Consider the following 27,531-nt stretch of genomic DNA (forward strand, 5'->3'; position numbering starts at 1 on the left):
TTTTATGTTTAATTATCGGCAATGTTCCCTTTAATTTTTCGTTGGTCTGGGCAGAAAGACAACCTCCCTGAGCGCACTGAGTACCAGTGTGAGCGACATCATCATTGCTTGCTATGGGCACACTTGTATCACATCTGCCATAAAGGAGGTGCATGTCAATGTTCCCTCTAACTTTTCATGTAAAAAATGCTGTAAAACAAGAAAAACATAAGAGTGGACAAAGCTACTGCCATTGGCTGCCGCGTAAACGGCGCCATCATGGGGAAAGGGGTAAAAAAATAATAATAATTGGATTTTATTTACTGCGCGCCATATGATTGCTGCTGCGCAGAGAAGACGAGAGTAGTGCGCAATTTCACACACGCACAGCTTAGAGGGAACATTGATCATCGGTCTTAAGCTTTCAGGAAAGCGTTGCTCTGATCAGCACCTGCTATACTTTTTTAAAATTTTGGAGTCGATTGCTCCTGGTATTCAATCTAGTGTGAAAGTAGATACTCGCTGTTGTCCAATTGAAGGCAAGCAGAAACAGGCAAAGAATTATCTGTAAAACTGGTTGATGGCAATTGGGAAAGCCGAAAAGATCCAAGATGCCTTTGTCATACAATGCTGTCCCCCTAATATTGATGTGGAAAGATTCAGTGAGGGTTGACATTTTAGATAGAAATTCTTTTCCGATTTTATGATAAACGATATGGGATGTTCTGTTCTATTCTCTTTATTCCATCTGCCAGTTGGTGTAACGTTCGGATATGAAGGTTAGGCCTTATCTTATGTATGTCTGTATATCTGTCCATATGTTTCTGTTCAAGATAACTCAAGAAAGCAGAAGTAGATAATTATCTAGCTTGTAAGATATGTTTGAAATAAAAAAATGAAATGGGAAACATGATTAGAATTTGGACTCAAAGGTGACAGTCAAATAGTTTCTCCCTATGTTTATGTTTAAGATAACGATAAAAGAGTGGAATCTGATAGAAATGGAAATTGTCAAACATGCAGCATGTTTGTAATATAGAATGGAACAGGTGATTAAATGTGAGGCTCAAAGGCAATAGTGCCAAAGTGTCTCTCTATTGTCAATTTGTTACCTGAAAAAACACCTTTTTTCAGGGTACCGTATTTTCACGACTATAAGGCACACCGGATTATAAGGCGCACTGTCTATTTTGGAGAAAATTTAAGACTTTTAAGTCGTGAAGATACAGTAATTGCTGTTGACTTCCAGGTATGAGGCACTCACTACACAGTCACCTCTGGAGCCAGCCATTGTTGATGTTTTGGATTTTTTTTGTATACAATCTTGCAGTGGGGGAGGAGCCATATGATGGAAGATTTTGTAAAATAAGATGGCATCTGCATATTTAACAGTCTTGTTTCAGTTCAGGCGATTGTGTTTTTTAACATCCGACAGTGGTGGTTTTTCGTTTTTGGTTTTCAGTTTTTTCCATATATAAGGCGCACTGGATTATAAGGCGCACTGTCTATTTTGGAGAAAATTTAAGACTTTTAAGTGCGCCTTATAGTCGTGAAAATACGGTAGATACTTTTTACTGCCCACTTTTTTTCTGTATCACTACAATTATGTATTTTTTTTCTTCACAGTATGCCAAATATGTCTTCCCGAAAAGAAAAAAAAAAAAACACCCAGGTTATCAGAACTTTGACTATAGATGGATGTCGAGGTTATAAAAAAAATCTTCAAAACTCATTCCTACCTTTTTCCTCTCTCTACAAAGATAATTCAGTACACTCACACAAACACACTGAATCGCATAATTAGTGTAAACAAACATTATACAAGTACATGGACCTTAAGATTCATCCAATAAATGCTCAAGGGAATTTCCATATATGGAGTTGAGGGAGCAGCAGTACCGTTAGCTGGCATACAGAGTCGCAGTCGGTCTGCTGCTGCCGTTTATCCACCTGCTTGATATTCAACAGTACTTCAACGAAATCTTACTCTACAATAGATGTTTTATTCCCATCAGCCAGTCTAAAACAATCATTTACCTGAGGCAGTGTAACGGATAAGCATTTAATGTGTACTCTAGATTTATATGAAAGGCCCTCTTTTTCCTCAATAATCTTCCCAATTTGTAGCTAAATGTGTTCACACTGCCTAAACATTCGGGTCAGGATTGATGATGATGTATATTGAGATGGTTTGGGATGAAATGTTTCAGTAAAACTACTGCTGCATTTCTTCGACCAAAGCCTTTCCATTCACTTATCTTATTGGCTTATAAGATTGACAGACCAACATTGATAGCCTCTCAACTTGTGTCAGCAATCATTTGGGGACTTGAAATATCACTTTGTACACTTGCAACTCTCATCATTTTAGTTCCTGTCTTGTTTAATTTGGTTTTAATCGTGTCTGTCCTCATTAGACCTTTACTTTTGTGACCAATCAGCTTTCACAAGCCACTCGTTTCCAGTCCCGATGGATGCTCCTTGTTGATTCGTCAATATAATTGTTTGTTGTTTCCTTGCCTTTTCCTAGTTTTTCTATGATTGAGAATATTTTTCATTGAAAAAATCATGCAAAATAGGTACCGTATTTTGCCGTTTAAAATACCCCCCTTTTGATATAAACGGGTATATTAAACGGCAGGGGTATATTAAATGGCGCACAAGGTACAGTCCACTATGCACTCTTTATGCCGTGATGGAGTGCATCAAACTATTGCAGACTAAAACTACTATTGCTTAGGTTAAAACTACTTACTGCTGAATAAAGTCTGACTTGAAATTTTAATGAACTTAAGTATCGATAATTATGCCCCCATGAACACCGTACAAATCTTGCCAAAAAAGCTGAGCTGAGTTTACTATACCCGGGTATATTAAACGGCAGGGGTATATTAAATGGCGCACAAACAGGACGCTCAAAAAAGTAAAAATCATTTAATATACCCGGGTATATTAAACGGCAAAATACCGTAATATAAAGGTAAAGATCGAATGATATTGGCAGATTGTAACACTTTTTTTTGTCTGATACGACATTTTAAATCCACATTTCTCGGTGATATGGACTATTTATATTTGTTACCAATATGCTACAATGACTGGACAGTATTTATTGTTGGAAGCCAGATAAGTCCCATTTTCCTCCTTTTCTTCCAGGCTGATGGAGCTACTCATTGCATGGGGATTATTGAACAATTTGCTCCATTATTCATGATTGAGGAAGTGTTCGTGCTGCCTCTGAAGCCAAACTTTCTTTTTGAGGGTGTTCTTCTCTCTAAGGTCCCCATTAGCAGGAAGAAGCTGTCATGTAGAGTAAAGTGCAAAGGTAAAAGAGGGATTTGTAGCAAACTGATGTGGTAAAGTGTGACTTGTATAGTCATTTGTGCTGTTTGCACACACAATGACACGAGATCAATTCAGGGACATAAATCATCCTTGCCAAGACTATTTGTTGTTGTCCACTGGAGCTTTTACAATTTTAGGACTGAACTAATACATTGTTTTAAATGCCTGTTTTCTCAACAATTAAAACTTAAAGCAAAATATTACTGAATCTGTTTCAAGGTCACCATTCTATGCTGAGCTATATAAATCTTGATATATTCTTGGCTCAGGAATCTTATACCAGTTTGAAATTAGGAAAGATAGTTATATTAAAACAAATCCTCAGTATCTAATCCAGTAATTTTATACTTAGGATACTGGATTAAGATGAAATAAATTTGATGATCACCACATAATGTAAACAGTGCTCTGATGTTTTGTGACTAACTACACAGTGACTTTTTGCTTTTTTACAAAATTTCCTGATTTTCCCCCTTTTAAATCAATAATTGTAATTTTTGCATTCATTTTTTTCTGTGTTTTTAGTTCAAAAAACATTTTGTAAAATCTAAAAAATATTAACCAAAGCTAAAATTAACATTGTTTTAGATCTATAAAAATGGAATAGTCAGGGTTTTTAATCCAGTTCTTTAAATCCAATTAAAAAAAAATCTTAATATTATATCTAAAATGGTCCAGCCCATGAAATCTAGTTGACGTTAACACGGCCCAGGAACTAACCCGAGTCTGACACCCTTGCTGTAGTATATAAACCAAGGATGGGCAAAACCGGTCCTCGAGGGGTGCTGTGGGTGCTTTGGTAGGTTTTCTCTAGTCGAAATAGTGAGCTACAGGCTTATTAGCCACAGTGCAAACTAAGGGAAATCGAGCCAATCCACAACCATCTTTTTTCTTCTTCTTGCCCTGAGGCAGAAGAAGCTCTGAAAGACTCCTTCGGAGACTGTAATATACAGCTAGCGATAATCTGAGCTACTCTTGAAACATTGTTCTTGGTTAGAATTGCATGCCACAGTCCGAATAACAAGACCTGGATTACCAGGCAGATCAGTGATGCTCCTATTAAGGAAACAAAACACAAGCAGGGTATCAGTATTGATTTTTTTCAAGGACACCCTATTTGATTTGTCCACCTTCTTCTGGCTCCATTCACACGCTGGCAGGAGGTACACTCACCTGCACATCCTTGTCAAGGGATTGACCAGTACCTAACTATTATAACTTCCTGCCTGCCCGCCTACATCACTAACTCCCTGCCAAACTACACTTAAAAGCACTCTCCCCCTATCTCACTCTTTTTCGTCCAGCGTAGAATATCATTTTGTCGAGTGGACCTGACCAGGAGTATCAAAATGAATGAATGTTTCTCAATTCAGTTGAAATTTATTTCTAGGGCACTTTGTTTTCTGATAGAGTTTATGCTCTGACTACACATCAATATGACTCTACGAGCAGTTTGTTCTCACTCCATGGCGCCTGTAACAATCTCACACAGTATTTATAATATAAACCTGCCTCTGATTAGATTTAAATCTCAAAAGCGAAAATGATGGAATCCAAAACTGTTTGGTCGCCGGTCTTTTGGTCGCCGGTCTTTTGGTCGACGGTCTTTTGGTCGCCGGTCTTTTGGTCGCCGGTCTTTTGGTCGCCGGTCTTTTGGTCGCCGGTCTTTTGGTCGCAGGTCTTTTGGTCGCCGGTCAAATGTACTTAGATATTAAACAGTACTTAGATATTAAACTCTCTCTTAGATATTAAACTCTCTCCCATGAATATAATTCTGAGAGCTGGCTACAACAGTAAACTCTCTGACACCATTTGACCGGCGACCAAAAGACCAGCGACCAAAAGACCGGCGACCAAAAGACCGGCGACCAAAAGACCGGCGACCAAAAGATCGGCGACCAAAAGACCGGCGACCAAAAGACCGGCGATCAAAAGACCGGCAACTAAAAGACCGGCGACCAAACGTCCGGTCACGCACAACTGTACACAATCGTTAACAAAACACTTTTTTCACTACGTCTATGCATATTAGATCAGATGAAAACATTTCTCCACACCTTGGCCACAACTTCAAATACATTCTTTTTGGAAGGATACAACAATAACAATAAATAAGATCATTTGAAGGCAACAGATAAGGAGTATAATTTGAAGTAAATAATGTGAAGACATTAATATTGTAATGGTCTAAGCGGGGGTCATTCCACATAGCGTCAGGGACAGTCATATAAATCAAGAACTATATCAAGCGGTGAAGAATACTCCCAATGTGTGACAGACTGTTAATGACGGAGAAAATGTGAGCTCTTTTGTTCCCGACACAAAAACCGCAAAGAATTGAATTATTTTGGTGTGAGCTTATTCTTTGCAACAATCATTCTGTGTTTCTTTCAAAAAATACATGAAATAATTCATCCTAATTGATTTTTGTTGCAGACATCTAGAGTTATTAATTAAACATACAAATGATGCACCAAGAGTCCTGAATAGGGTAAAAAAATGATTATTAGAAGTCATTATTAATTAAATTTGATTTAAATTTGTTACTTACCCAAACATGCTTTCTGTATTCGGACTGCCTTACTTGGGATTGCCCAACTTTATCTGTAGAAATCATAAATAACCTAGCATTGTGGAAATGGTTAAATCTCTACTCGACTTATTTATATCAACTTTTTTATTTGGGTGAACCACATTTTATGCAGCAAAATGTATTTTCGTACCTCAGCCCCAAACAGCCAGATTTTGACTTCCTTTTCTGCAGCTCCTCTTCTCCCTTGTCCCCTTTTTGTTTTGTGATTCAGTGTCAAATACATCCTGTAAACAAGGGGTAGGGAACCTATGGCTCGGGAGCCATATATGGCTCTTTCCATGGGTGCAGATGGCTCTCAACTAACTTGAGAGGTAAAATATACAAATCACTGGTGAGAGAACTGAGTCCCGAACGCACCAATAGTAGCAACACTGATGTTAACCTACCTCTAGCACCCCTTTAATCATATTTAATCATAATTTAGTTTTTCATTACTCTTCCGCATGCATAGTCTCATTGATACTGATTGATTAGCAACAGCATAACAATGTTGTCAAAATAATTCGGAGACTTTTTGTACTTTAAAAGTGGTGAAATTACCAAAAAAAATCACACATTTTCATATATTTTTACTTTTCAATTCTAACAATGGCTCTCAAGAAATAACATTATAAAATATGAATTGTTTATGGCTCTCTCTGTCAAAAAGGTGCCCGACCCCTGCTGTAAACCTTTCTTCACTCAACATTAAATATAACTTTTAATTGATGGCATTTCTTATTGTTGCATTGCAATTACATTGTCGTATTCCGACAATGTAAAAAAAAGAATTCATCTTAAATATATTGAACATCTTCATACGCATCCCTCCACATAATAAATCATTTCAATTTTGGTTATTTTTACCCCGAAACTCCTTCAAAATTGAAATTGAAAATAGAGATGTTGCTGAAGGAGAACTATAATTACCACAAATGTCTGTGGGATTGAGCTACTCCACAAAGCCCTTCAGCTCAATGTTCTCATCGCCTCCCTCTGTCTAAAAAACATGGCGAACCCCATGGACTGACAGGAAGCTATACTTAATGAGAAGATGAGTACATTAGTATAAAATCCTCACCATCTTTTTCATCTTCATGAGGATCATTCTCATTTGTGCTGTCTACAAATTCGCTCTAGATGTAATCATACATCCCGCAATATAACAAATTCATCATTACCGTCTAATTACTACTAAATCACAGCCTCAATCATTTTGAGGATAATTTTCTATATCGCTCTGAGAAATGCTTGTGATTAGTTGCTGTGTCTGTAATGCAGAGCTCTTTTGAGGAGAGCAGGAAGGGTGGAGGTAGAACGTGTGCACAGCATACAGATCACGATGCGGCAGCCTGCTTCAGCCAGAAAGGAAAGTAAAGTGTACTACTACACCTGTAAACAAAGACAGAACTCAAATGGTCATACCTATTGTCTTGAATTGTAAGATTAAGTCATACATTGATTAACATGTAACTTTTACTACCCTCTCTGGGTATTGATATCAATGGACATATGGCAGTGGTATTATGAATAAGACCGAGGCTCATCCCACTCTGGTGAATTTTCCAACTCTAATTGACTTTTCAGTCCAAAGATAATCAAGCTTTCTAAATTTTTGTGTTAAAAAAAGCACAATTTTCTTTTCTTTGTAGAGTCAAGTATGAAATTTAAAACTTACAAAACATAAATCTACTTAATTTCCATTCAGTTCGAGTTCATGTTGACTGATACATGCAACAGCAGATTTCAAAGTCCATTAAACACAGGCTTAAAAACATAGGCGTACTACTTTTTGATTGTCAGAGTATCAGCAACAGTCACATACCTGTCAATGTATACATTTTCCCATATTGTATACAGTCTTTCGATCATTTCAAATTGTGTACACCTGAGGTGTCAAAGTGGCGGCCCGGGGGCCAAATCTGGCCCGCCGCATCATTTTGTGTAGCTCGGGAAAGTAAATCATGAGTGTTGACTTTGTCTTTTAGGATCAAATTAAAATGAAAAGTATAGATGTATATTAAATTTACGGATTTTTCCCCTTTTAAAACAATAATTGTATTTTTAATCATTTTTTTCTGTGTTTTAGTTCAAATATTATTCAGTAAATTCTAAAAATATATACAAAAAAGCTAAAATAAACATTGTTTTAGATCTTTAAAAACTGAATATTCAGGGCTTTTTAATCCACTTCTTTTAATCCATTTATTAAAAAAAAATATAATTATATCTAAAATGGTCCGGCCCACATAAAACCAGCGAGAACTACAGAATCTTAAATTTAGTGCATGCTGATTATGCACCTCGTCCACTTTGGGGAACATTTTTTTTATCGCTTAATAAGGGGAATTGCAATCATTAGTATGGAGAGCAATTGGCCGAGGTTGACAGTTATACAGTCATCTATTTTATTTACCTAAAGTGCCAAACTATAATAGTTATTGTCAAAATCACAAGGGCAGTTGTTGCAGTAAGTGCTTTAATCAATGTCAAACAAATGGAATTCCACAATCAAAGCATGAGTTAGAGTTTCCAAATTTAAGCTCATGTCTTTAAATCAGTGCTCAAGGACAACACTTGCACTCTTTGACTCTTGACTTGATTCCTACAGGGGAACAATATTGATCTGAGATGCTGAATTAGCATTTCATATCAGCGTTCCTCATTTAAAATGGTGATTGCTGATATCTCACCCAGGACAAATGGTCAACTGGGGATTTAGACCTGAGGGCGATACCAATCAGTATCAGGGGCGTTAACGAGCTTATCACCACAATGTAAAGAGCAGCCTGTTTGTGTGTGTGTATATGTGTGTATGTGTTTAAATCTCCGGGATGCTTTAGGGCCTATCTTTCCTTTCGCGATGTCTCGGTTATTTATCAAAGGATCATCTGGAGGAGAAGTGCAAATGGGTGCATAATCTGGTCAATGTCTGCATGTCTGCATTAAAGCATGATCATTTTTCTGTCACACTGGGAAAACACAGGATTTGTCCTGATCATCGCAAGGAAAGCACTTATTGATTTACAGCAGAGCTAAATAAATTCATTTGACAGAAATCAGGGTGGACCTTGCCTGGGCCAGCCACCAAAGCAGACTGGATAATGAAGGAATAAATGAATTTCAGGCTTTTTCTTTGATGGAAGTGTTGAAGCTGTATGGTGTATGCCAAGGGGTCGGGAAGCTTTTTGACGAAGAGAGCCATAAACAATTCATATTTTTAAATATTATTCCTTGAGAGTCATACTAAGAATTTAAAAGTAAACATAGATAAAAATGTGTGCATTTATTGATCAATTCACCACTTTGAAAATAGAAAAAAAGTTTCTGAATTCTTTTGAGAACATTTTGAGCTGTTGCTAATCAATGAGTATCAATGCGAGTATAGATGCAGAAGAGTCTAATGAAGAAAATTTATGATTAAAAAGGCGCTAGAGATGATGTCGGCGCCACAGTTTCAGCGTGACGTTCCCTTTGGTACGTTCGGGACTTAGGTCTCTCACTAGCGATACCCATATTTAACCACATAGGTTAGTGGAGAGCCATATACACCCATCTAAAGAGCCACATCTGGCTCCAGAGCCATAGGTTCCCTACCCTTGGTGTATGCCATCAAACAAAGCACCAAAGTCTTTTGTCTGACTTGATAAATGCATACATATAGAACAGGAGTAGGGAACCTATGGCTCGGGAGCCACATGTGGCTCTTTTGATGAGTGCATCTGGCTCTTTGCTAACCTGTGAGCTAAAATATGGAAACTGCTAGTGACAGAACTGAGATACTACATCTAGAAATGCTTTAATCTTCATTTTTTTTCGCTATAACGTAATCTGAAATGCATCCTCATTGATTTGGCAACAGCATAAGAATCTTTTAAAAAATATTCTTTTTTCCACTTTAAAAGTGTTGAAATTTCCCCCAAAAATGGAAAAGACACTAATTTACATGTATGTATTTTGACTTTTAAATTCGTAGTATGGCTCACAAGGAATAACATTGGAAAATATGAATTGTTTGTGGCTCTCTTCGTCAAAAAGGTTCCCGACCCCTGATGTAGAAGATCAATGTGTCATACAATTGATAAGTGACTTTCCATTTATTAATGCAAACCATCACCTTCCATAGAAATAAACACAATGGCTCTAAATGATTTCACACTCAAAAATACTCAAAGCTGCTGGGACACACTGAATCAATAAAAACACCACAAAATAATTAAAGTTTCAGTGTGGCTTCAAAGTATCTATAAAGGGATTATGGAACACCCAAACTTGCTTAAATAGAATCGTTTGAGTCAAACCCATCTGGGTACTGAAAAGAGAATGGCAAGTCTGCCACTGTTCAACTAGCCTCGTGTTAGTACACAATTTGTCTGGCTATGTCAGTGTCTCATTCAGCAGGGAGATATAAAAACTAACGGCGTTGGAGTCAATAATATCGCCACATCAGTATTCATACCTTCCGACACAGTTTTTTTGTCAGATGTAGCAACATCTATGTATCTGGTGGTTGAGATCTTCCTTTTGGTTCAATTGTTGTCTCCTCTGCGTCATGTTTGTATTACACTGAGTTTGGGAGTTTGAGAAAGAAGAAAAACAAAACAAAGAATGTTATGGTTTGTTGGATTATTGCAGAAACCTCATTATTCACGACTATAAGGCGCACCGCATTATAAGGCGCACCCTCAATGAATGACATTTTTTCCATATATAAGGCGCACTGTATTATAAGGCGCACTGTATTATCAGGCGCACTGTATTATAAGGCGCACTGTATTATGAGGCGCACTGTCTATTTTGGAGAAAATTTAAGACTTTTAAGTGCGCCTTATAGTCGTGAAAATACGGTAATTGCTATTGACTTCCAGGTATGAAGCACTCATTACACAGTCACCTTTAGAGCCAGCCATTGTTGATGTTTTGGATTTTTTTGTATAAAATCTTGCAGTGGGGGAGGAGCTATATGATGGAAGATGTTGTAAACTAAGATGGCACCTGCATTTTTAACAGTATTGTTTAATTTCAGGCGTTGGTGTTTTTTTTTAATATCCGACAGTGGTGGTTTTTCGTTTTTGGTTTTCAGTTTTTTCCATATATAAGGCGCACTGTATTATAAGGCGCACTGTCTATTTTGGAGAAAATTTTATGACTTTTAAGTGCGCCTTATAGTCGTGAAAATACGGTAGTTTTCTATTAGTAGACAATCCAAACATTTTCCTGCTGATTTGCACATGAAATTCCATCAATAGTTTTCCTCTCAGTGTTAATTAGCTCTGGAATTCTTCATTCCTGAGCCATGAGAAAGATTTACACTTCTAATTGAATGAGAATGCCGTGAGGTTTTTACGAGCACTTCAATGATCCTCTCAGGCAGATCGTTGTTTTGTTTGTACAGTGAAAGATCAAACAGATAGATGTAAATGTTATGCGCTTGTAAACCGTTCACAGAATTATTTTCATATAACTATTGTGTAATTAAATCCCTAACTAACTCTCCCCATGAAATTGAGGTCCCCTTATTTACTTTGCCGGTGGTTATAATCCTATTCAATGAGAGTAGATGACTGTTAGGTGGTATCAGGGAACCTAATAAGGACACACTAGAGGCTGATGTTTGGAAACGTGACCCCTGGAGAACACAAGCAGATGTGCAAAAAGATAAAGGGGCTCAAGAAAATAGTCTGGGGAAATTTATAGGACTATTCTAATGGCTATAGCAAGAGTGGTGTAACAATGCCAGACAAGCCCCATTCCAGCTCTTTTTATATTCTTAGAGTCATCGGAGACATCCAGCACCAATATTTGCTCTGTTGAATTCTGCCGCTTTGTTTGATTTATTGGTGTCTTACACTTTTCATGCTGAAATAATTTGAAAACTATTTGTGTTACTGTTGCGAGTAGTTTTGCTAACTCCCTAAAAAACGACACCTCATGAATTCAGTTTGCCCAAAAAACGTCACCACTTAATTATTTGGTTGTATGTGAAGAGTAAACTCTTGAACTAATTAGGTGCACACTGGAGTGATATAGGCATCAAATCTCGTTTTTTTTAATTGAAATAGTTTAACATGCCCTAGGTATCTGGTTTGGTGTAATTCAGGGGTGGGCAAACTTTTGGGCCCGGGGGCCACATTGACTTTAAAAATTTGACGGATGAGCCAAGTCAGCACAAGATACGATACATATAAAAAAGTGCATCCGTTAACAGTACATATGAAACATAAACAAAAAAAAGGAATAAAAAAGTATTAACATACTCATCACTCACCATTAAAGTATAAAGTACAAAGTAAAGTAAAAACTAATGTATTAAGGGTCAGCACAAGATACGATACATATAAAAAAGTGCATCCGTTAACAGTACATATGAAACATAAACAGAAAAAGGACTAAAGTATTAACATACTCATCACTCATCATTCAAGTAAAAAGTATAAAGTACAAAGTAAAAAGGAATGTATTAAGAAATATCAAAATGTCATTTAAAAAAAGATAGAGGGGCTTTAAAACATGAAAAACAAATAAGAGTAGACAGAGCTACTGCCACTACCTTCCGCGTGACGGCGCCATCTTGGAAAAAAAATACATTATTTGGACAACGTATGCGGGCCAGATTAAACAGCCTAGCGGGCCGGATGTGGCCCGCACGCCGTAGTTTGCCCATGTCTGGTCTAATTCTACGCAAGACAAAGTCATATGATCAGTTTTTATAACTCTACAATCTATTCCATTACTATAGTAGGCCAATACATGGTTGAAAATGTCATTTTCACACACATGAACGGAAATAATCTACAAATGTGTGATCAAGTCTGATTTTCTTTGCTCTATCCATTCCAGGTAAAAAGTGGAAAAGAATCCCTTGCAATATCAACACATGACACCTACTACTTTTGATTTTGAACATGGGAGAATTCTGTTTTTCAAGGGACGATTGACTCTTCTAGTTTCAAGTGGGTCCAATCCAACAAGCGTGGAATCAAAAGCCTGAAAAAGTGTTCCTCCTCTTAAACGTGGTGAAGTGTTGTCAGTATTTTTGGCACCGAGTCTAAGATCATTTGTGAAACGATTATTTCAGCTCTGGCACCCAACGCAATTCAGATACGATTGTTTTATTTTGTAGTCATGTTTGCTCAGCCAGGTGTGATTCATTGGGCTCTGTCACAACACCACTATAGCTCAATAAACATTGTTTATATGCCATTTGCATCAATATATGAATGCTTTAATGACAATTCAGGGGTACTTTGCCCTTGAACAGAGACAGGGGGGCATCAGGACACAGACAGATAACTCTCCAGGGCCATTGCTCTAAAACAAGGCTAGCAAACATGTGGCTCTCGAGCCGCAAGTGGTTCCCGGCCCAAATAAATGCGGGTTTTTTTTTAAATTTTTTATCATGTTTTGTATGTACTTTCCCTCGTTTCATGTTTTTCTTATTTTTATTCCTTCTTAAAACACACTCCAATTCATCAGGGCCCATTGAAAACAAATAATAAATCCCATCTCATCTCATTTTCTGAACCACTTTATCCTCATTAGGGTCCTGGGGGTGCCGGAGCCAATCGCAGGGCACAAGGAGACAAACAACCATTCACTCTCACACATACCAAGGGGCAATTTAGAGTGTCCAAACAGCCTACCGTGCATGTTTTAGGAATGTGGAAGTAAACCGGAGTACCCAGAGGAAACCCACTCAGGCCCGGGAGAACATGCAAACTGCATGTAGAGGGACATGACCTAGAATTGAACCCAGGGCCCCAGAGCTGTGAGCCCGACGCGCTAATCACTCGCTCTACTGGGCCGACCCAAATAATGAATTATACTACATAAATAATTTGGCAGACAGATTTTTTTAATGGTGCTTTTGAAGTAAAGTGTGGCTCTTTGACTCTCACAGATTAAAATATTGGCTCTTTGTGTCTAATTTGTTGATGACACCTGCTCTAAAACAACGTGACATACACAATACATGAGAGAAATACAGAATTATACATATATATTTATTATTCTGGTGTCCCTTTTCAGATTTATGTTGAATTATGGGGCATGTAAGGGGAATTTTGCGCTTGCTTTTATTTTGGCACTTTCAGTTTCCCTTAGTTCGATGACGTCACACGTCACTACAACACGGAATTAAAGTCCAAAACATGTCGGTAACCGGTACAAACGTCTACAAACCTGTGACCCATGTCATATTTGACATGGATGGATTGCTGTTAGGTATAATACACTTTAGTAACGATGCGAAATAATAATAGAACAGAAATGTGCTGTCTTGTATTGTAATAGTAGGTTATACATTCAGGAAGTACTATACCTACTCACCCTGCAAAAACATAAACCATGGGCTGGTGCTAAGCACTTTTCTTGTGGTTTTTTTTTGTGCTGGTTTTGCATCTGGATCTGCAAGATCAGCAGCAAATGCAACAAATCATCGATGGGTACTTACCAGCAAATGCTTAACGTAGCAAGGATTGACATGATTTAAAGATATGATGGCTTCTTATAGTAATAATAATAAAAATGAGACTTAATAATAATGATTACAAGCGGATAGTGCGTTGGACTCAGTTTCTGTGTGGAGTTTGCATGTTCTCGCTGGGCTTTTATGGGTTTTCTCTGGGTACCCTGGAGAAAACCCACATCCCCAAAACATGCAGAGTAGGCTGGTTGAACACTCTTAATTGCCCCGAAGTATGAGTATGGGCGTGATTGGTTGTCCGCTTAATTCTGCTCTGCGATTGGCTGGCCTCTGATTCAGGGTAACGCCCATCTGGTGCCCGTAGATGGCTGGGATAGGCTCCAGCACCCCCTGTGACCTGTGAGGATAAACGGTTCGGAAAATGAATGAATAAATAGTATTATTAGTACTCATTTCCATGTAATTTAGACTATTTCGTAGTAAGAAATAATTTTAGTTTAAAGTTTATAATTTGGTGGTTATGTTTTGTCATTTTAGACACAGAGCGGCTGTACTCTGTATCCTTCCAAGAAGTGTGTGACCGGTTTGGAAAGAAATACACATGGGAAGTGAAGTCCAAAGTGATGGGCGCCAAGGCTTTGGAGGCAGCTCAAATTATTCGAGACTCTTTGGAGCTTCCGATAACGGCAGAGGAATTGGTTTCTGAAACCAGACAAATACAGGAGAGAATATTTCCTTCAGCCAAACTCATGCCAGGTTGGCAACGTTTCATTCTCATTTTAGTGTTATCATTTTATTCCCACTAGTTTCAGCATTTTTAGAGCTAATCTGGATCTCACATATTCAATTTTATGGCATATTACATATAAATTAGAAGTGTGTCTTGATAAAAAAAACTTCTACTTAATTAGCGATGTTCTAATTAATTCATTATGATTATTCATTTTTGAACAAATATAAGCCTTACTACACCTCATCTTTTTTGCATAAAAAATAGCCATAATATACATGGTATAATTATTATTAAAACAAGTATAGTAAAGAAATGTTTAATTAAATCAACACCTTATTAAGGGTAGTGAAATAATACCTTGTGATTATTTTTTTTTAACAAATATAAGCCTTACTATACACTTTTTTGCTTAAAAATACCCATATTATATGGCCGTATTATTATTATTTTTAAATAAGTATAATTAAAAAATGTTTAATTAAATCAACTCCTTATTAAGGGGAGCAAAATAATTCTTTATGGGGGGCTAAATACGACCCCTAAAATAAACTATTGTTAACACTTCAATACATTTGAACAGATTCACAAAATAAATAAAAAATAAGTATCCCTGTCCAAATAAAAAAAAACAGTTAAAAAAGATAAACTGAACTTTCTTCTCCCTCGAGTTTTTTCTGAACAAAAACGTATTCCTTCTCTAAAAAAAGTGTTGATGCATGCAATAATGAGGGTGAGTAAGGGTTACTCTTGTCTAAAAAAAAAGGTGCAGAGAAGTTGGTGAAGCATTTGAAGAGACATGGGATTCCTATTGCTGTAGCGACTAGCTCAGCTGCTGTGACGTTCAATTTGAAGACAAGTCAGCACAAAGATTTCTTTGCTTTGTTCAACCACATTGTCCTGGGAGATGATCCTGAGGTGAAGAATTCTAAGCCCCAGCCTGACTCCTTCCTTGTTTGTGCCAAGAGATTCAAGCCGCCAGCTTCGACAGATACTGTGAGCCCTTATTTTCTCATATTTAATCAATTCTGTTCAAACTAAATCCATGCAATACAATAAGCCAGTCGTGGGGTTGCTGGAGCATATCCCAGCCGACGACTTTGGTCTTTATTCAATTAATTACACTACTTTATAAATTGATTTATTTGATAATGATTCCAACAGTTTTGACCTAAAAAAAAAATATTTACAGCAAGGGTGTCAGACTCGGGTTTGTTCGCGGGCCGGTTTAACGTCAACTCGATTTGACGTGGGCCGGACCATTTTAGATATAATCTTTAGATTTTTTTTTAAAAATAAATGGATTAAAATAACTGGAATAAAAGCCCTAAATACAAATTTTTTTATAGACCTAAAACAATATTTATTTTAGCTTTTTTTAAATATATTTTTGGATTTTACAAAATTATTTTTTTAACTAAAAGCACAGAAAAAATGGATTAAAATATTACAATTATTGATTTAAAAGGGGGAAAATTGTGAAATTGTAATATACATCTATACTCTTCATTTTAATTTGATCCTAAAACAGAAAGTCTCACCATTTACTTTCCCGGACCACTCAAAATGATGCGGCGGGCCAGATTTGGCCCCTGGGCCGCCAGTTTGACACACGTAATTTACAGTATACAATATTTCGATTTACTTACAGTACATTACAACAGTAGGGGCGGCCCGGTGGGAACGAGTGGTTAGTGCAGGGGTGGGCAAACTTTTTGGCCTGGGGGCCACATTGACTTTAAAAATTTGACAGATGGGTCAGCACAAGATATGATACTTATAAAAAAGTGCATCCGTTAATAGTACATATGAAACATAAACAGAAAAAAAGGACTAAAGTAGTAACATACTCATCACTTATCATTAAAGGAAGAATTATAAAGTACAAAGTAAAGTAAAAAGAATGTATTAAGAAATTAAAAGGTAATTTAAAAAAAGATAAAGGGGCTGTAAAACACGAAAAACAAATAAGAGTGGACAGAGCTACTGCTACTGGCTTCTGCGTGACGGCGCCATTTTGGGTAAAGAAAAAAAAAATATTATTTGGACAACGTCGGCGGGCCGGATTAAAAGGCCTAGCGGGCCGGATGTGGCCCGCGGGCCGTAGTTTGCCCATGCTTGGGTTAGTGCATCAGCCACACTGCTCTGGTGGCCTGGGTTCAAATCCAGGGTCGGTCCAGCTGAGGGGAGTTTGCATGTTCTCCCGGGCCTGCGTGGGTTTCCTCCGGGTACTCCGGTTTCCTCCCACATTCTAAAAACATGCATTTTAGGCTGATTGGATGCTCTCAAATGCCCTTAGGTATGGGTGTGAGTGTGCATGGTTGTCCTTCGTCAGCTGGGACAGGCTCCAGCACCCCCCAAGACCGTTATGAGGATAGAGCGGTAACTAATCTGACTGAGAATATTGATCTGAAATTGCGTGAATTGGAAGGTCAGTCTGTTTTTATCTGTGGTTGACAAAAGTGTTTCGCTTGCACCGACTAAGGATCTGCGATAGTTTAAAATCTAAATATATGTGACATTGGCGTGACACTCATAAAGACCCAAATTGTCTATGCTTGCGTTAACAAAGGCTCAATTAATTGGTAGCCAGCACCATAGCTTTTTCTTCTGTTAGACCTTTCTCTGTTAAAGCACCTGATTCAGCTCTATTGGTCATTAGAAGATGCATGACTTGGGTTCATGGGCAGGTTAAGATCCTGCATATTTTAAGAAAATGGCTTCAGAAAGGGTTCATCTGGTTGACTTTCAAAGATTTGTTTAGGTGTCAAATGCTTCTTCAACATTTCCATGAAAAGAGTGACTCTGCTAGATGAGTGAAAAGACTCACTTAACTGATGCATCATGGAAGAATAACGACAAAATGGGTTCGTGTGTAGTAGAAAATGTTGACGTTCCTCTCGTACCATCCTGACATTTGTGTTCTAATTGAATGCTTAGATTTGAGTATTTGGCAGCAGTTATCTAACCATTCCTTCTTCAGTCACTTTAAAGGAGTTCTTCCTACTAATAGGTCTGCCTGTGGCACTACACACCTGATTCTTTTTTGTCCACAGACAGCTGTGGTTCAGGCTGCCATTTTTCTTGATGAGATATGAAACCACAGCCTAGGGGGTAAATCGGCAGCGTTCAGTGGAATAACAAATGGTGATGCATCTTTCTGGCACAGAATCTGACAAGCCAAATTTGTACGTTGCTGTATATGTGTGTGTGTGTGAACGTGTGGGAGGGCATGTTTGTTTTTTCAAAATTTAATAGGTCATTGTGGAGTAAATAGAAAATGTGCTTTCTTAAAATGGTCCAAAAAAGGGCTAAAAGCCCTATCTTTACGGTGCTCGGACGTTTGGTCGCTGGTCTTTTGGTCCCCTTTGGTCGCTGGTCAAATGGTGACAGAGAGTTTACTGTTGAAGCCAGCTCTCAAAATTGTATTCATGAGACAGAGTTTAATATCTAAGAGAGATAGTTTAATATCTAAGAGAGATAGTTTAATATTTAGGAGAGATAGTTTAATATCTAAGAGAGATAGTTTAATATTTAGGAGAGATAGTTTAATATCTAAGAGAGATAGTTTAATATCTAAGATAGATAGTTAAATATCTAAGAGAGATAGTTTAATATCGAAGAGAGATAGTTTAATATCTAAGTACTGTTTAATATCTAAGTACTATATAATATCTAAGTACTGTTTAATATCAAAGTACTGTTTAATATCTAAGTACATTTGACCGGCGACCAAAAGACCGGCGGCCAAAAGACCGGCGACCAAAAGACCGGCGACCAAAAGACCGGCGACCAAAAGACCAGCGACCAAAAGGCCGGCGACCAAAAGACCGGTGACCAAAAGACCGGCGACCAAAAGACCGGCGACCGAAAGACCGGCGACCAAAAGACCGGCGACCAAAAGACCGGCGACCAAAAGACCGGCGACTAAAAGACCGGCGACTAAAAGACCGGCGACCAAAAGACCGGCGACCAAAAGACCGGCGACCAAAAGACCGGCGACCAAAAGACCGGCAACCAAAAGACCGGCGACTAAAAGACCGGCGACCAAACGTCCGACGACCAAACGTCTGGCGACAATCTTTAAAATTCTCTACATCTTGTATTTACAGTTAACTTTATGCTGATCAATGATATATAGTCCGTTATCTTTGCAGTTTTTTAAATTTTTTATTGCACTCTTGTTTGCAATCAAATCGACCCTGTAAAGGGTAGCTTTTCAAATTAGTGAAGGAGTGATGTCACACAGTGTCTTATTATACCCGTGTCGACACTAGCTCGTGAACTAAATGCATCCCTGATGTTCCTCAGGTCCAATGGTGCAAACTCATCCTTCCATCAATTTACTCTTTAAAATACAAATTTCTTTAAGATAATGGAGTGTGAAATGTTCTCCTTGGTCACAGCTTTCTCATCTTCTCCTGAGAATTCAATGCGCTTACAGAAACTGGAACATGCACCAGAAGATGTGCGTGTTAGAATTGTATTTCTGCTAGAATAACTTTCTTAGTCTCTTAGGGTACGTTAATCCACTTTTTGTCTGTTCACATGCATTTTATATCCTGCTTCAATCAATGTAGTACACAAATGCAATATAAGTAGCTCTGCGCTAAACATTAATTGCAGTAAAGCAATATGTGATATCCTCTTATATACAAAAGGTGGGCAGGTGCATCCCAGACGCCCTCATTCAACCCCCTAGGCACAACTCTCATTTAGTACTGCACCTTCGTGGCCCCACTGATGAGTAACATTGCAGAATCACTGCCATCTCAGCAGAAAGAATAGTAAGATGGTGGAAAAGTGTATGTACTCTATGAACAAAAACAAGATATCATTTTCCACTAGAATCCAGACACAGTGCTCTTGATAAGCCAGAAGATTTTACCATAGTTTCACATAGACCTTTGAGTAAGATGAATGAAACAAAAGCAAGTTCACGCTTACACCAACCCAGAGCGGCGCGAACTAGTTCTGCTCCTGTCATTAATCAAAAAGGCATTCCCTCTGGCAGCAGTGGTATAATCTAGCCATTCAGATCAGGCTCGATTAGGGAAAGAAGGTTTTTTTTTTCTTTTTGAGAGACAAATTGGCCCATTATTGCCAGACAAATCTCACCGTATATACCTGCAGTCTTTATCAAACAGACACGAGCACTGGGGTGAGAGAAGCAATTAGGAAACTATGTTAAATTGTATGCCAGACCCTGTAGATAGGATTTTGAATGAATGTTTTAACTCCATGCCTACTGCTTTTGTTTTGTTGGTAATCTGTTGGCCACCTCTGATTTCTTGATCTTGGTCTTTTGACTGCTGTCGTCTTCTTTGTTATTATGCATGGGCATGCTGTCATTGAATTCATATTCTGAGCCATGGTTGCCTTGCTGGGTTTCTCTTTTGTTGACAACGCCGATGCCTCGATATATAAAAGCAGTTGTCGGTACTCAGTCTAAGGAATTATAATTTCACACTTGTGCAAAGTGTATTCAAATTCCAGGTAAGTGTTTATGCCATCAGTAGTACATGCCTAATCTGCTGCTGAATTGCAAAGCGATGATAAAATAACACTTGGCAGAGTCCTTGATACTCTGATTCACACTGTACAATTTTATAACATGGAACATTGAATTACTTTGTAAAATAAAAATGCACATTTTCATAATTTAGCTGCATTTTCAATACAAATTAGAATATAAACAACCAGAGAGACTGCATTTCCAAACTCTCTGTTGCCCAGCAAACAAACCTTCAAAGCCTCCATTCTGCATGACCTTGTAGAGAGCCAGGACAGATACATATAAATAAATAAGTAGTAGTTATACTTTGTAATGTCCCCATTCAGAACCAGCATGACATACAGTAAGCCCTCAGATGTCACTGATAATGTAGACCAGACTTGGTACCAGACCAGCTATCAAAATTATATTCATGAGAGAGAGTTTAATATCCAAGTACTGTTTAATATCTAAGTACTGTTGAAAACTGTAGATATTTAGATATTAAACTGTCTCATGAATATAATTTTGAGAGCTGGTTTCAACAGTACTTCGATATTAATATTAAACTCTCTCATGAATATAATTTTGAGAGCTGGTTTCAACAGTAAACTCTCTGTCACCAAAAGACCGGCGACCAAAAAAAACGGCGACCAAAAGACCGGCGACCAAAAAAAACGGCGACCAAAAGACCGGCGACCAAAAAAAACGGCGACCAAAAGACCGGCGACCAAAAGACCGGCGACCAAAAGACCGGCGACCAAAAGACCGGCGACCAAAAGACCGGCGACCAAATGTCCGGCGACCAAATGTCCGGTCATGCTATAATCTCTGTATCAACATTTTAGCAACATTGCTAAGGTGGAGAAAATGCGGTTTTTACTATGCAGTTAATGTGAGAGCTCAAGTTAGATTATTGGGTGAGTCACATGGGTGATAGTACTTTTGAATCAAGACAAGGGGTGGTATACTTGGCGTGATTTTTATCCGAAAAACTTTCTTGGACTTGAAGGTTAAAACTTGAGACTTTCTTATGACTTGATCTTCAATGGCTCACTCCCACCTCGGGTACTAAACAGTTTGCTCCCTTTTTATTGAGCCTACCATTAACACTGGCTACTATTTGTGGTCTCTGCAACAGAGAACAGCGATAGTGAAATGTTTCACCCTCCTTGCGTGAGCTTATCCCTTGGCTTCAAGATCATTTAGGGAATGTTGTGGACAATCTGTCATTGCCACTTACTCACTTGCCATTGGTTGCAGTACACGCCTGATGCTCATTGTGTTTTCTACAGTCTCAAACACAACAGCAGAGTAGTGATTTATGTGCTTTAACACAGATGTAGGCGTCAGCCTGTTAACGTTTCAGTTTGTCAGCTGTGCATCTTAGGGTCGATAGGAGTAATATTTTCCGAATCAGTGAGCGTAGCCGTTTCAAGCACAATTTGTGTTGATATAGGTTGCAAGAAAGCACAGTACCTCTCAGCATCACACAGCATGGATACAGGTACCATGCTGTGTCATGCCGAGTGGTCTTGTTAAAAAATACTTAAATGTGCATCTAAAGAAGATTATATACTGGTTGAATATACTATTTGATTCTCTGGAATGCCTGCTTACATATTGAATGGAAAGTTCTATCAATTTTACACATTTCTTTCACCATTCAAAATGTAGCCACATTGTGACTAGGGATGATAAGTGCTCAAATGGAAGTTTCTGCACAACAGTATGTTGAAAGAACAACATATTTTGTCAATTTCTGAATATCATTCTTTATCTAAATCTGTCTAAAGAATTCTCCAACTTCTACAGTCTTTCTTTCGAGTCAATGACCTTCATTGCTTTTCAAACGAGAAGCTATCTTTACCTTTATCTGAAAAGTATGTTTAGTGCCACTGGGCCAAATTGAACTTTTCCACAAAACTTTCCATGCCAGTTTGAGTACTATAAGCAATGTTCCCTCTAATTTTTCATTGGTCTGAGGAGAAAGACAACCTCCTTGAGCGCACTGAGTACCAGTGTGAGCGACTTCATCATTGCTCGCTATGGGCACACCAGTATCACACCTGCCATAAGCAAGTGCATGTCAATGTTCCCTCTAAATTTTCATGTAAAACATGCTTTAAAACACAAAAAAACATAAGAGTGGACAGAGCTACTGCCACTGGCTGCCGTGTAAATGGTGCCATTATGGGGAAAGGTGTAAAAAAAAGTTTGGATTTTATTTACTGCGCGCCATATGATTGCTGCTGCGCAGAGAAGACGAGAGTATTGCGCAGCTTAGAGGGAACACTGACTATATGCCATGATTTTTTGTTTGAATTCTTCTGCTTTTTAATCAAGTGTCTTATTCTTGGATTTCTTAATTTTTTAAAATTATTTTTTACAAATAGATTGACTTGCAACTTATCCCCCATAGGGGCCAAAACAGCGAACCAGTCGATCCAAATGATAGATGTGGCGCAACTTTTAGGCCAGATGCTCTTCTTGACACAACCCACACAAGTGAGGTTCATATTTTCTCGTTAAAAATAAAAAGATGACATTTTCATTTCGCTCCGTGGCCTAACACATTATGAGGATGTTGCCACATGCATTTCTCATAACTAGCAGGAATTTCCACATTAGCGCACACACTTGGTGTTTTGTTTCTCCAAAAACACCCTTGACTAGTATCAATTCCACAGTCTCCCTTTGTAAGAAAACTAGTTAATGTCAGGTACCTCTCAACTTGTTCTTAAGAGAAGACCCTAGCTACCACTAAAGAAGAACCATTTATTTTAAAAGAATGGCTATACAAATGTTCTCATAACCTAGTTTGCACACTCAGGAATAACAATACAATAACAGCTCCCACTTACTATTAACCAAGTCCCACTTTTCCGTCCATTCAAATGTTTTCCTTTATTCTCTCCCATATCATCTTTCTATATGGAGTAACTCGTTTCTTCCTCGACTAACAAACACTTCTTATAGTATTAAAAAGGTTTACAATACAATATACTGTATGAATAGTCTCAAAAGACCCAGCAATGCATGTAAAATATATCCCTTGATAATATTGCTTAATGTGCAGTAGGTGAAATGCCGATGTTTTTTGTTTTTTTGGTAAGGGGCTATTGCAATTCGAGTATGGATGCATTGCAGCAGGCCTTGGAAATTCTGCAGGGGATCAAATCATTATTTTCCCTTCTGTAATTAGTACATGCCTTAAAGCCTTCACTTAATTAGTTTAATAAATGCTCTCATTTTTATTCAGCAATCTAGTAATCCTGCCACTTCGTACAAAAATAAACTGCAACTAATTATTGGAGAGTATGCCTCCTGACTACTCACAAGGTGTCCTTGAGCAAGAAATCCGAATGCAATATATGCTTGGCTACTTCACAGTTACATTAAATGCATGTTTTTTCTGTTCTGTGTGCAACGGAATTGTCAGATAATTTATTCACTGAATTTCATTATAAAGGATCGAAATTGGTAGAGTAGATTTTGATTTTTTTATTTCTCCTTATCAAGGGTATTTGTACTGTATTTTCACGACTATAAGGCGCACCGCATTATAAGGTCTACCCTCAATGAATGACATTTTTTCCATATATAAGGTGCACTGTATTTTAAGGCGCACTGTCTATTTTGGAGAGAATTTATAACTTTTGAGTGTGCCTTACAGTCGTGAAAATACAGTAATTGCTATTGACTTCCAGGTATGACGCACTCACTACACAGTCACCTCTAGAGCCAGCCATTGTTGATGTTTTGGATTTTTTTTGTATAAAATCTTGCAGTGGGGGAGGAGCTATATGATGGAAGATTTTGTAAACTAATATGGCATCTGCATATTTAACAGTATTGTTTCAGTTTTTTAATATCCGACAGTGGTGGTTTTTCGTTTTTGGTTTTCTGTTTTTTCCATATATAAGGCGCACTGCATTATGAGGCGCACTGTCTATTTTAGAGAAAATTTAAGACTTTTAAGTGCGTATTATAATTGTGAAAATACGGTAGTTAGTGCAGGAATTGCACCTTTTTTTTAGTTGGTTTTTAATTTATGCTATTCACGCTATGCAAACACACACACACTGGTCCTACTTCTATCTTATCCTTGAGTAAATTTGTATACAGAGAAGGCCCAGCACATATTTGTCAATGGAAGCAACCTAAAAAAGAACAAGGACAGCAGGGCAGGTGTCTGTTGCTGCGAGTTGAAGTTGCATTAACTGTTTTGCACACTTGTATCCCCATTAAGGACTAGGTTGACCCAAATAAAATATAAATTACAGTTGTACACAACTTAATCTAACTGAACTCAACTGTACTTGTCTCTAAGGGAAGCATGAGCACCTGGTGCAAACCTGCCTAGTTCTGGGTTCCATAAACGTAATGCTATATATGCAAAGTCAGGTTAAAAAAATTATCTGATAGTCTGGGTTGCTCTAACTCTTAAAACGTCATGGGTCATAGCTCTTTAAAGCTCATAATGCCTCCATTGGGTTATCATGCAGTGTATACAAATTTAAACAAATCCAATGGAGTAAAGCTGGTGGGGGCATCGTCCTTCCAATTGCAGTTTTATGGGTAGATCGCCTCTCTTAGACAACTGCACTCCTGCGAGAAATGTCAAGCTCATCAGATTGAAAATGGAAACGATGCCTCCGAGTCCCATTTCCTTGCATTTTCTTTGCTCTCAGCTCCACCGTCCGACTAATAGGCTTATGGAATGGATTGATTTTGTTGTCCCACATCTTTGTCTTCCCTAAACAGTGTTTGGTATTTGAAGATGCTCCCAATGGCGTGAAGGCAGGCCTGGCTGCGGGAATGCAGGTGGTGATGGTCCCAGATGAGAACTTGGACCCAGTTCTGACTCAAGGCGCCACGCTGAGGCTTAAGAACATGGAGGATTTTGATCCTCAGCTCTTTGGTCTCCCACCGTTTTGCTGAACCCCAGGAAGAATAATAAAAAAAATTCAGTGATCTTGGTTATTTTGTAATAATCGTTGCCTGCAGACTCAAAATTAATGTTTTGGCAATTTAACTTTTTGTAAAATCTTCAACCTCAGATTACAATACTTTAAGGGATAACAATCCTTCTGCAAAATGTTCTTTTCAATTGCCTTGTTACATTTAGATGGGTTTGTATACCCATCTAACAAATGCCAAATTAAATATACCAAGTAAACCTTTTGTGAGTTCCCTTTTTATTGGCAAAACATTAGTAGTATTGACTGTTTGCCAAACCTATGTATCAATGTGGCAGATGTATCTACTTCTACTTACATGGATTGACTCAGTCCATCACTTGACATCGAGGCTGAGTGGAAGTATGCCATAAATACAAGCAAGAATGGTACTATAACTTGGCCAACCAGACTACAACACCAAAGACAAGAAAGGTAAGCAGAACAGCATGGAGTTTTGTTGGACGGTACCATGAACTAAGAATATTGGGAAAAAGGGTTTTTTTTTTTAATGACATTGTGCCAAAGGCATTTTTAAACAAATTACCAAGTGTCATTTAGTGGTTTTATGATGCCATGCAGCCTCCACGAGGAAAAATATAAACCAGGCTGTCATTTTGGTGCTCACATGTGCTCCGCAGATTCAAATCTCAAAATGCATCCCCTTGACTCTGCATTTATAGTTACCATGGTAATGAAATGCACTCACCATTGTCTTAGCAGTAAATAGAATGAGTTGAGGACTGACTCACTTGCAATCAACATATCAACTAGACCATGGGTGTCAGACGGGTTGGTTTGCAGGCTTTTTTTTTTTGTAGATTTGTAGACTTTACAAAAGGATTTTGAACTAAAAACATAGAAACAATGAATTAAAAAAACACAATTATTGATTTAAAAGGTGGAAAATCAGGAAATTTAATATACATTTGAAAGTCGGCACTCGAGATTTACTTTCCCGGGCCACACAAAATAATGCGGCGGGCCAGTTTTGGCCCGCGGGCCGCCACATTGAGACACGTGAACTAGACAATGAATAAGGTCATTTGCTTGACCGAGGAAGTAAAAAAAATAAATCCACATGAGGGGAATTGCATTGTTACATAGGGTCGCTATGAAATATATTAGTATTTTCCATCATTGTAATTACAATTTCTCAAGCATTTTGCCTCAATGACAACATCACTCAGCCTTCATTTGAAAAATCTAAGGGAATGGCAATTTTTAGTTTGGTTGTGCCATTATCTGAAAAAAACTGCCCCCCAAACTAATCTCCATAGCGAGTTTTGACCTTGGCGGAAGGTTGCAAATTGAGCTGGACTGTAATGCAGTGTGCGTCACTCTCCAACACTTACTTGAAGTGGCCTTATTGAAATGCCAAAAACACAACTCCCGTCTTCAGTGTAATCCAGTAAAGAGATGGCAATTTGTCCTCGGTCTCTCATCTCTGCTTGCCTGTCCAGCCCCATGCCAAGCAGGCTTTTACTCCTTGGTCCGCTTCAGGAGCTTCCAGGGGCCATGATGCCCTTCAGCCTTCTGAAATAGAATTTTGCTGCTTTTCCATCCTATTTCAACCTTTAATCCCCAAGGTGTTGTAATCGTCCCAGTTGCTTTTTCACCTCATTTGCTGCTCACAAGCACAGGGTATTACATATCAAAACTGCAATTTTACGTCATTTACCCTTTCCTTTTAAGCATCAACACGCTAATGCATGTCTGAATCATTTCAGAGTTAAAAGGGGTCTAATCTTGGAAACTTCTATTAATTTTTTTTGACTTTTTACAACATAATTCCAATTTGCTCAAAGTCTTTGGGTATCCAAATCTTGTAGAATCAATAAATGGACGATGGTTGGGCATTAATTTGCTTTTAAAGACAGAACTTGTCTGTCAATCTACACAGAAATATTCCAAGCAAGATACCCAGCTGATACCCACTATTTAAACAAATATCTAAAAGAAACACCCCTCAAAAAGCTAAGCATCTCAGGGTTAAATGATAGATTTTAAATTTTTTACACACTA

At 38.1% G+C, this 27,531-nt stretch overlaps 1 protein-coding gene across 1 annotated transcript; it reads left to right on the forward strand.

Annotated features, from left to right (window-relative positions):
* Nucleotides 1–14,008: 14,008 nt before the first annotated feature.
* Nucleotides 14,009–25,727, forward strand: pudp (pseudouridine 5'-phosphatase). Its single transcript, XM_077716893.1, has 4 exons — nucleotides 14,009–14,119; nucleotides 14,859–15,077; nucleotides 15,818–16,047; nucleotides 25,313–25,727. Exons 1-4 carry the CDS (start codon nucleotides 14,047–14,049, stop codon nucleotides 25,487–25,489), a joined length of 699 nt encoding a protein of 232 aa, XP_077573019.1. The 5' UTR covers nucleotides 14,009–14,046; the 3' UTR covers nucleotides 25,490–25,727.
* The last annotated feature ends 1,804 nt before the right edge of the window (nucleotides 25,728–27,531 follow it).

Source organism: Stigmatopora nigra, chromosome 1, assembly GCF_051989575.1.
Source record: "Stigmatopora nigra isolate UIUO_SnigA chromosome 1, RoL_Snig_1.1, whole genome shotgun sequence".
NCBI classification, from domain to species: domain Eukaryota; kingdom Metazoa; phylum Chordata; class Actinopteri; order Syngnathiformes; family Syngnathidae; genus Stigmatopora; species Stigmatopora nigra.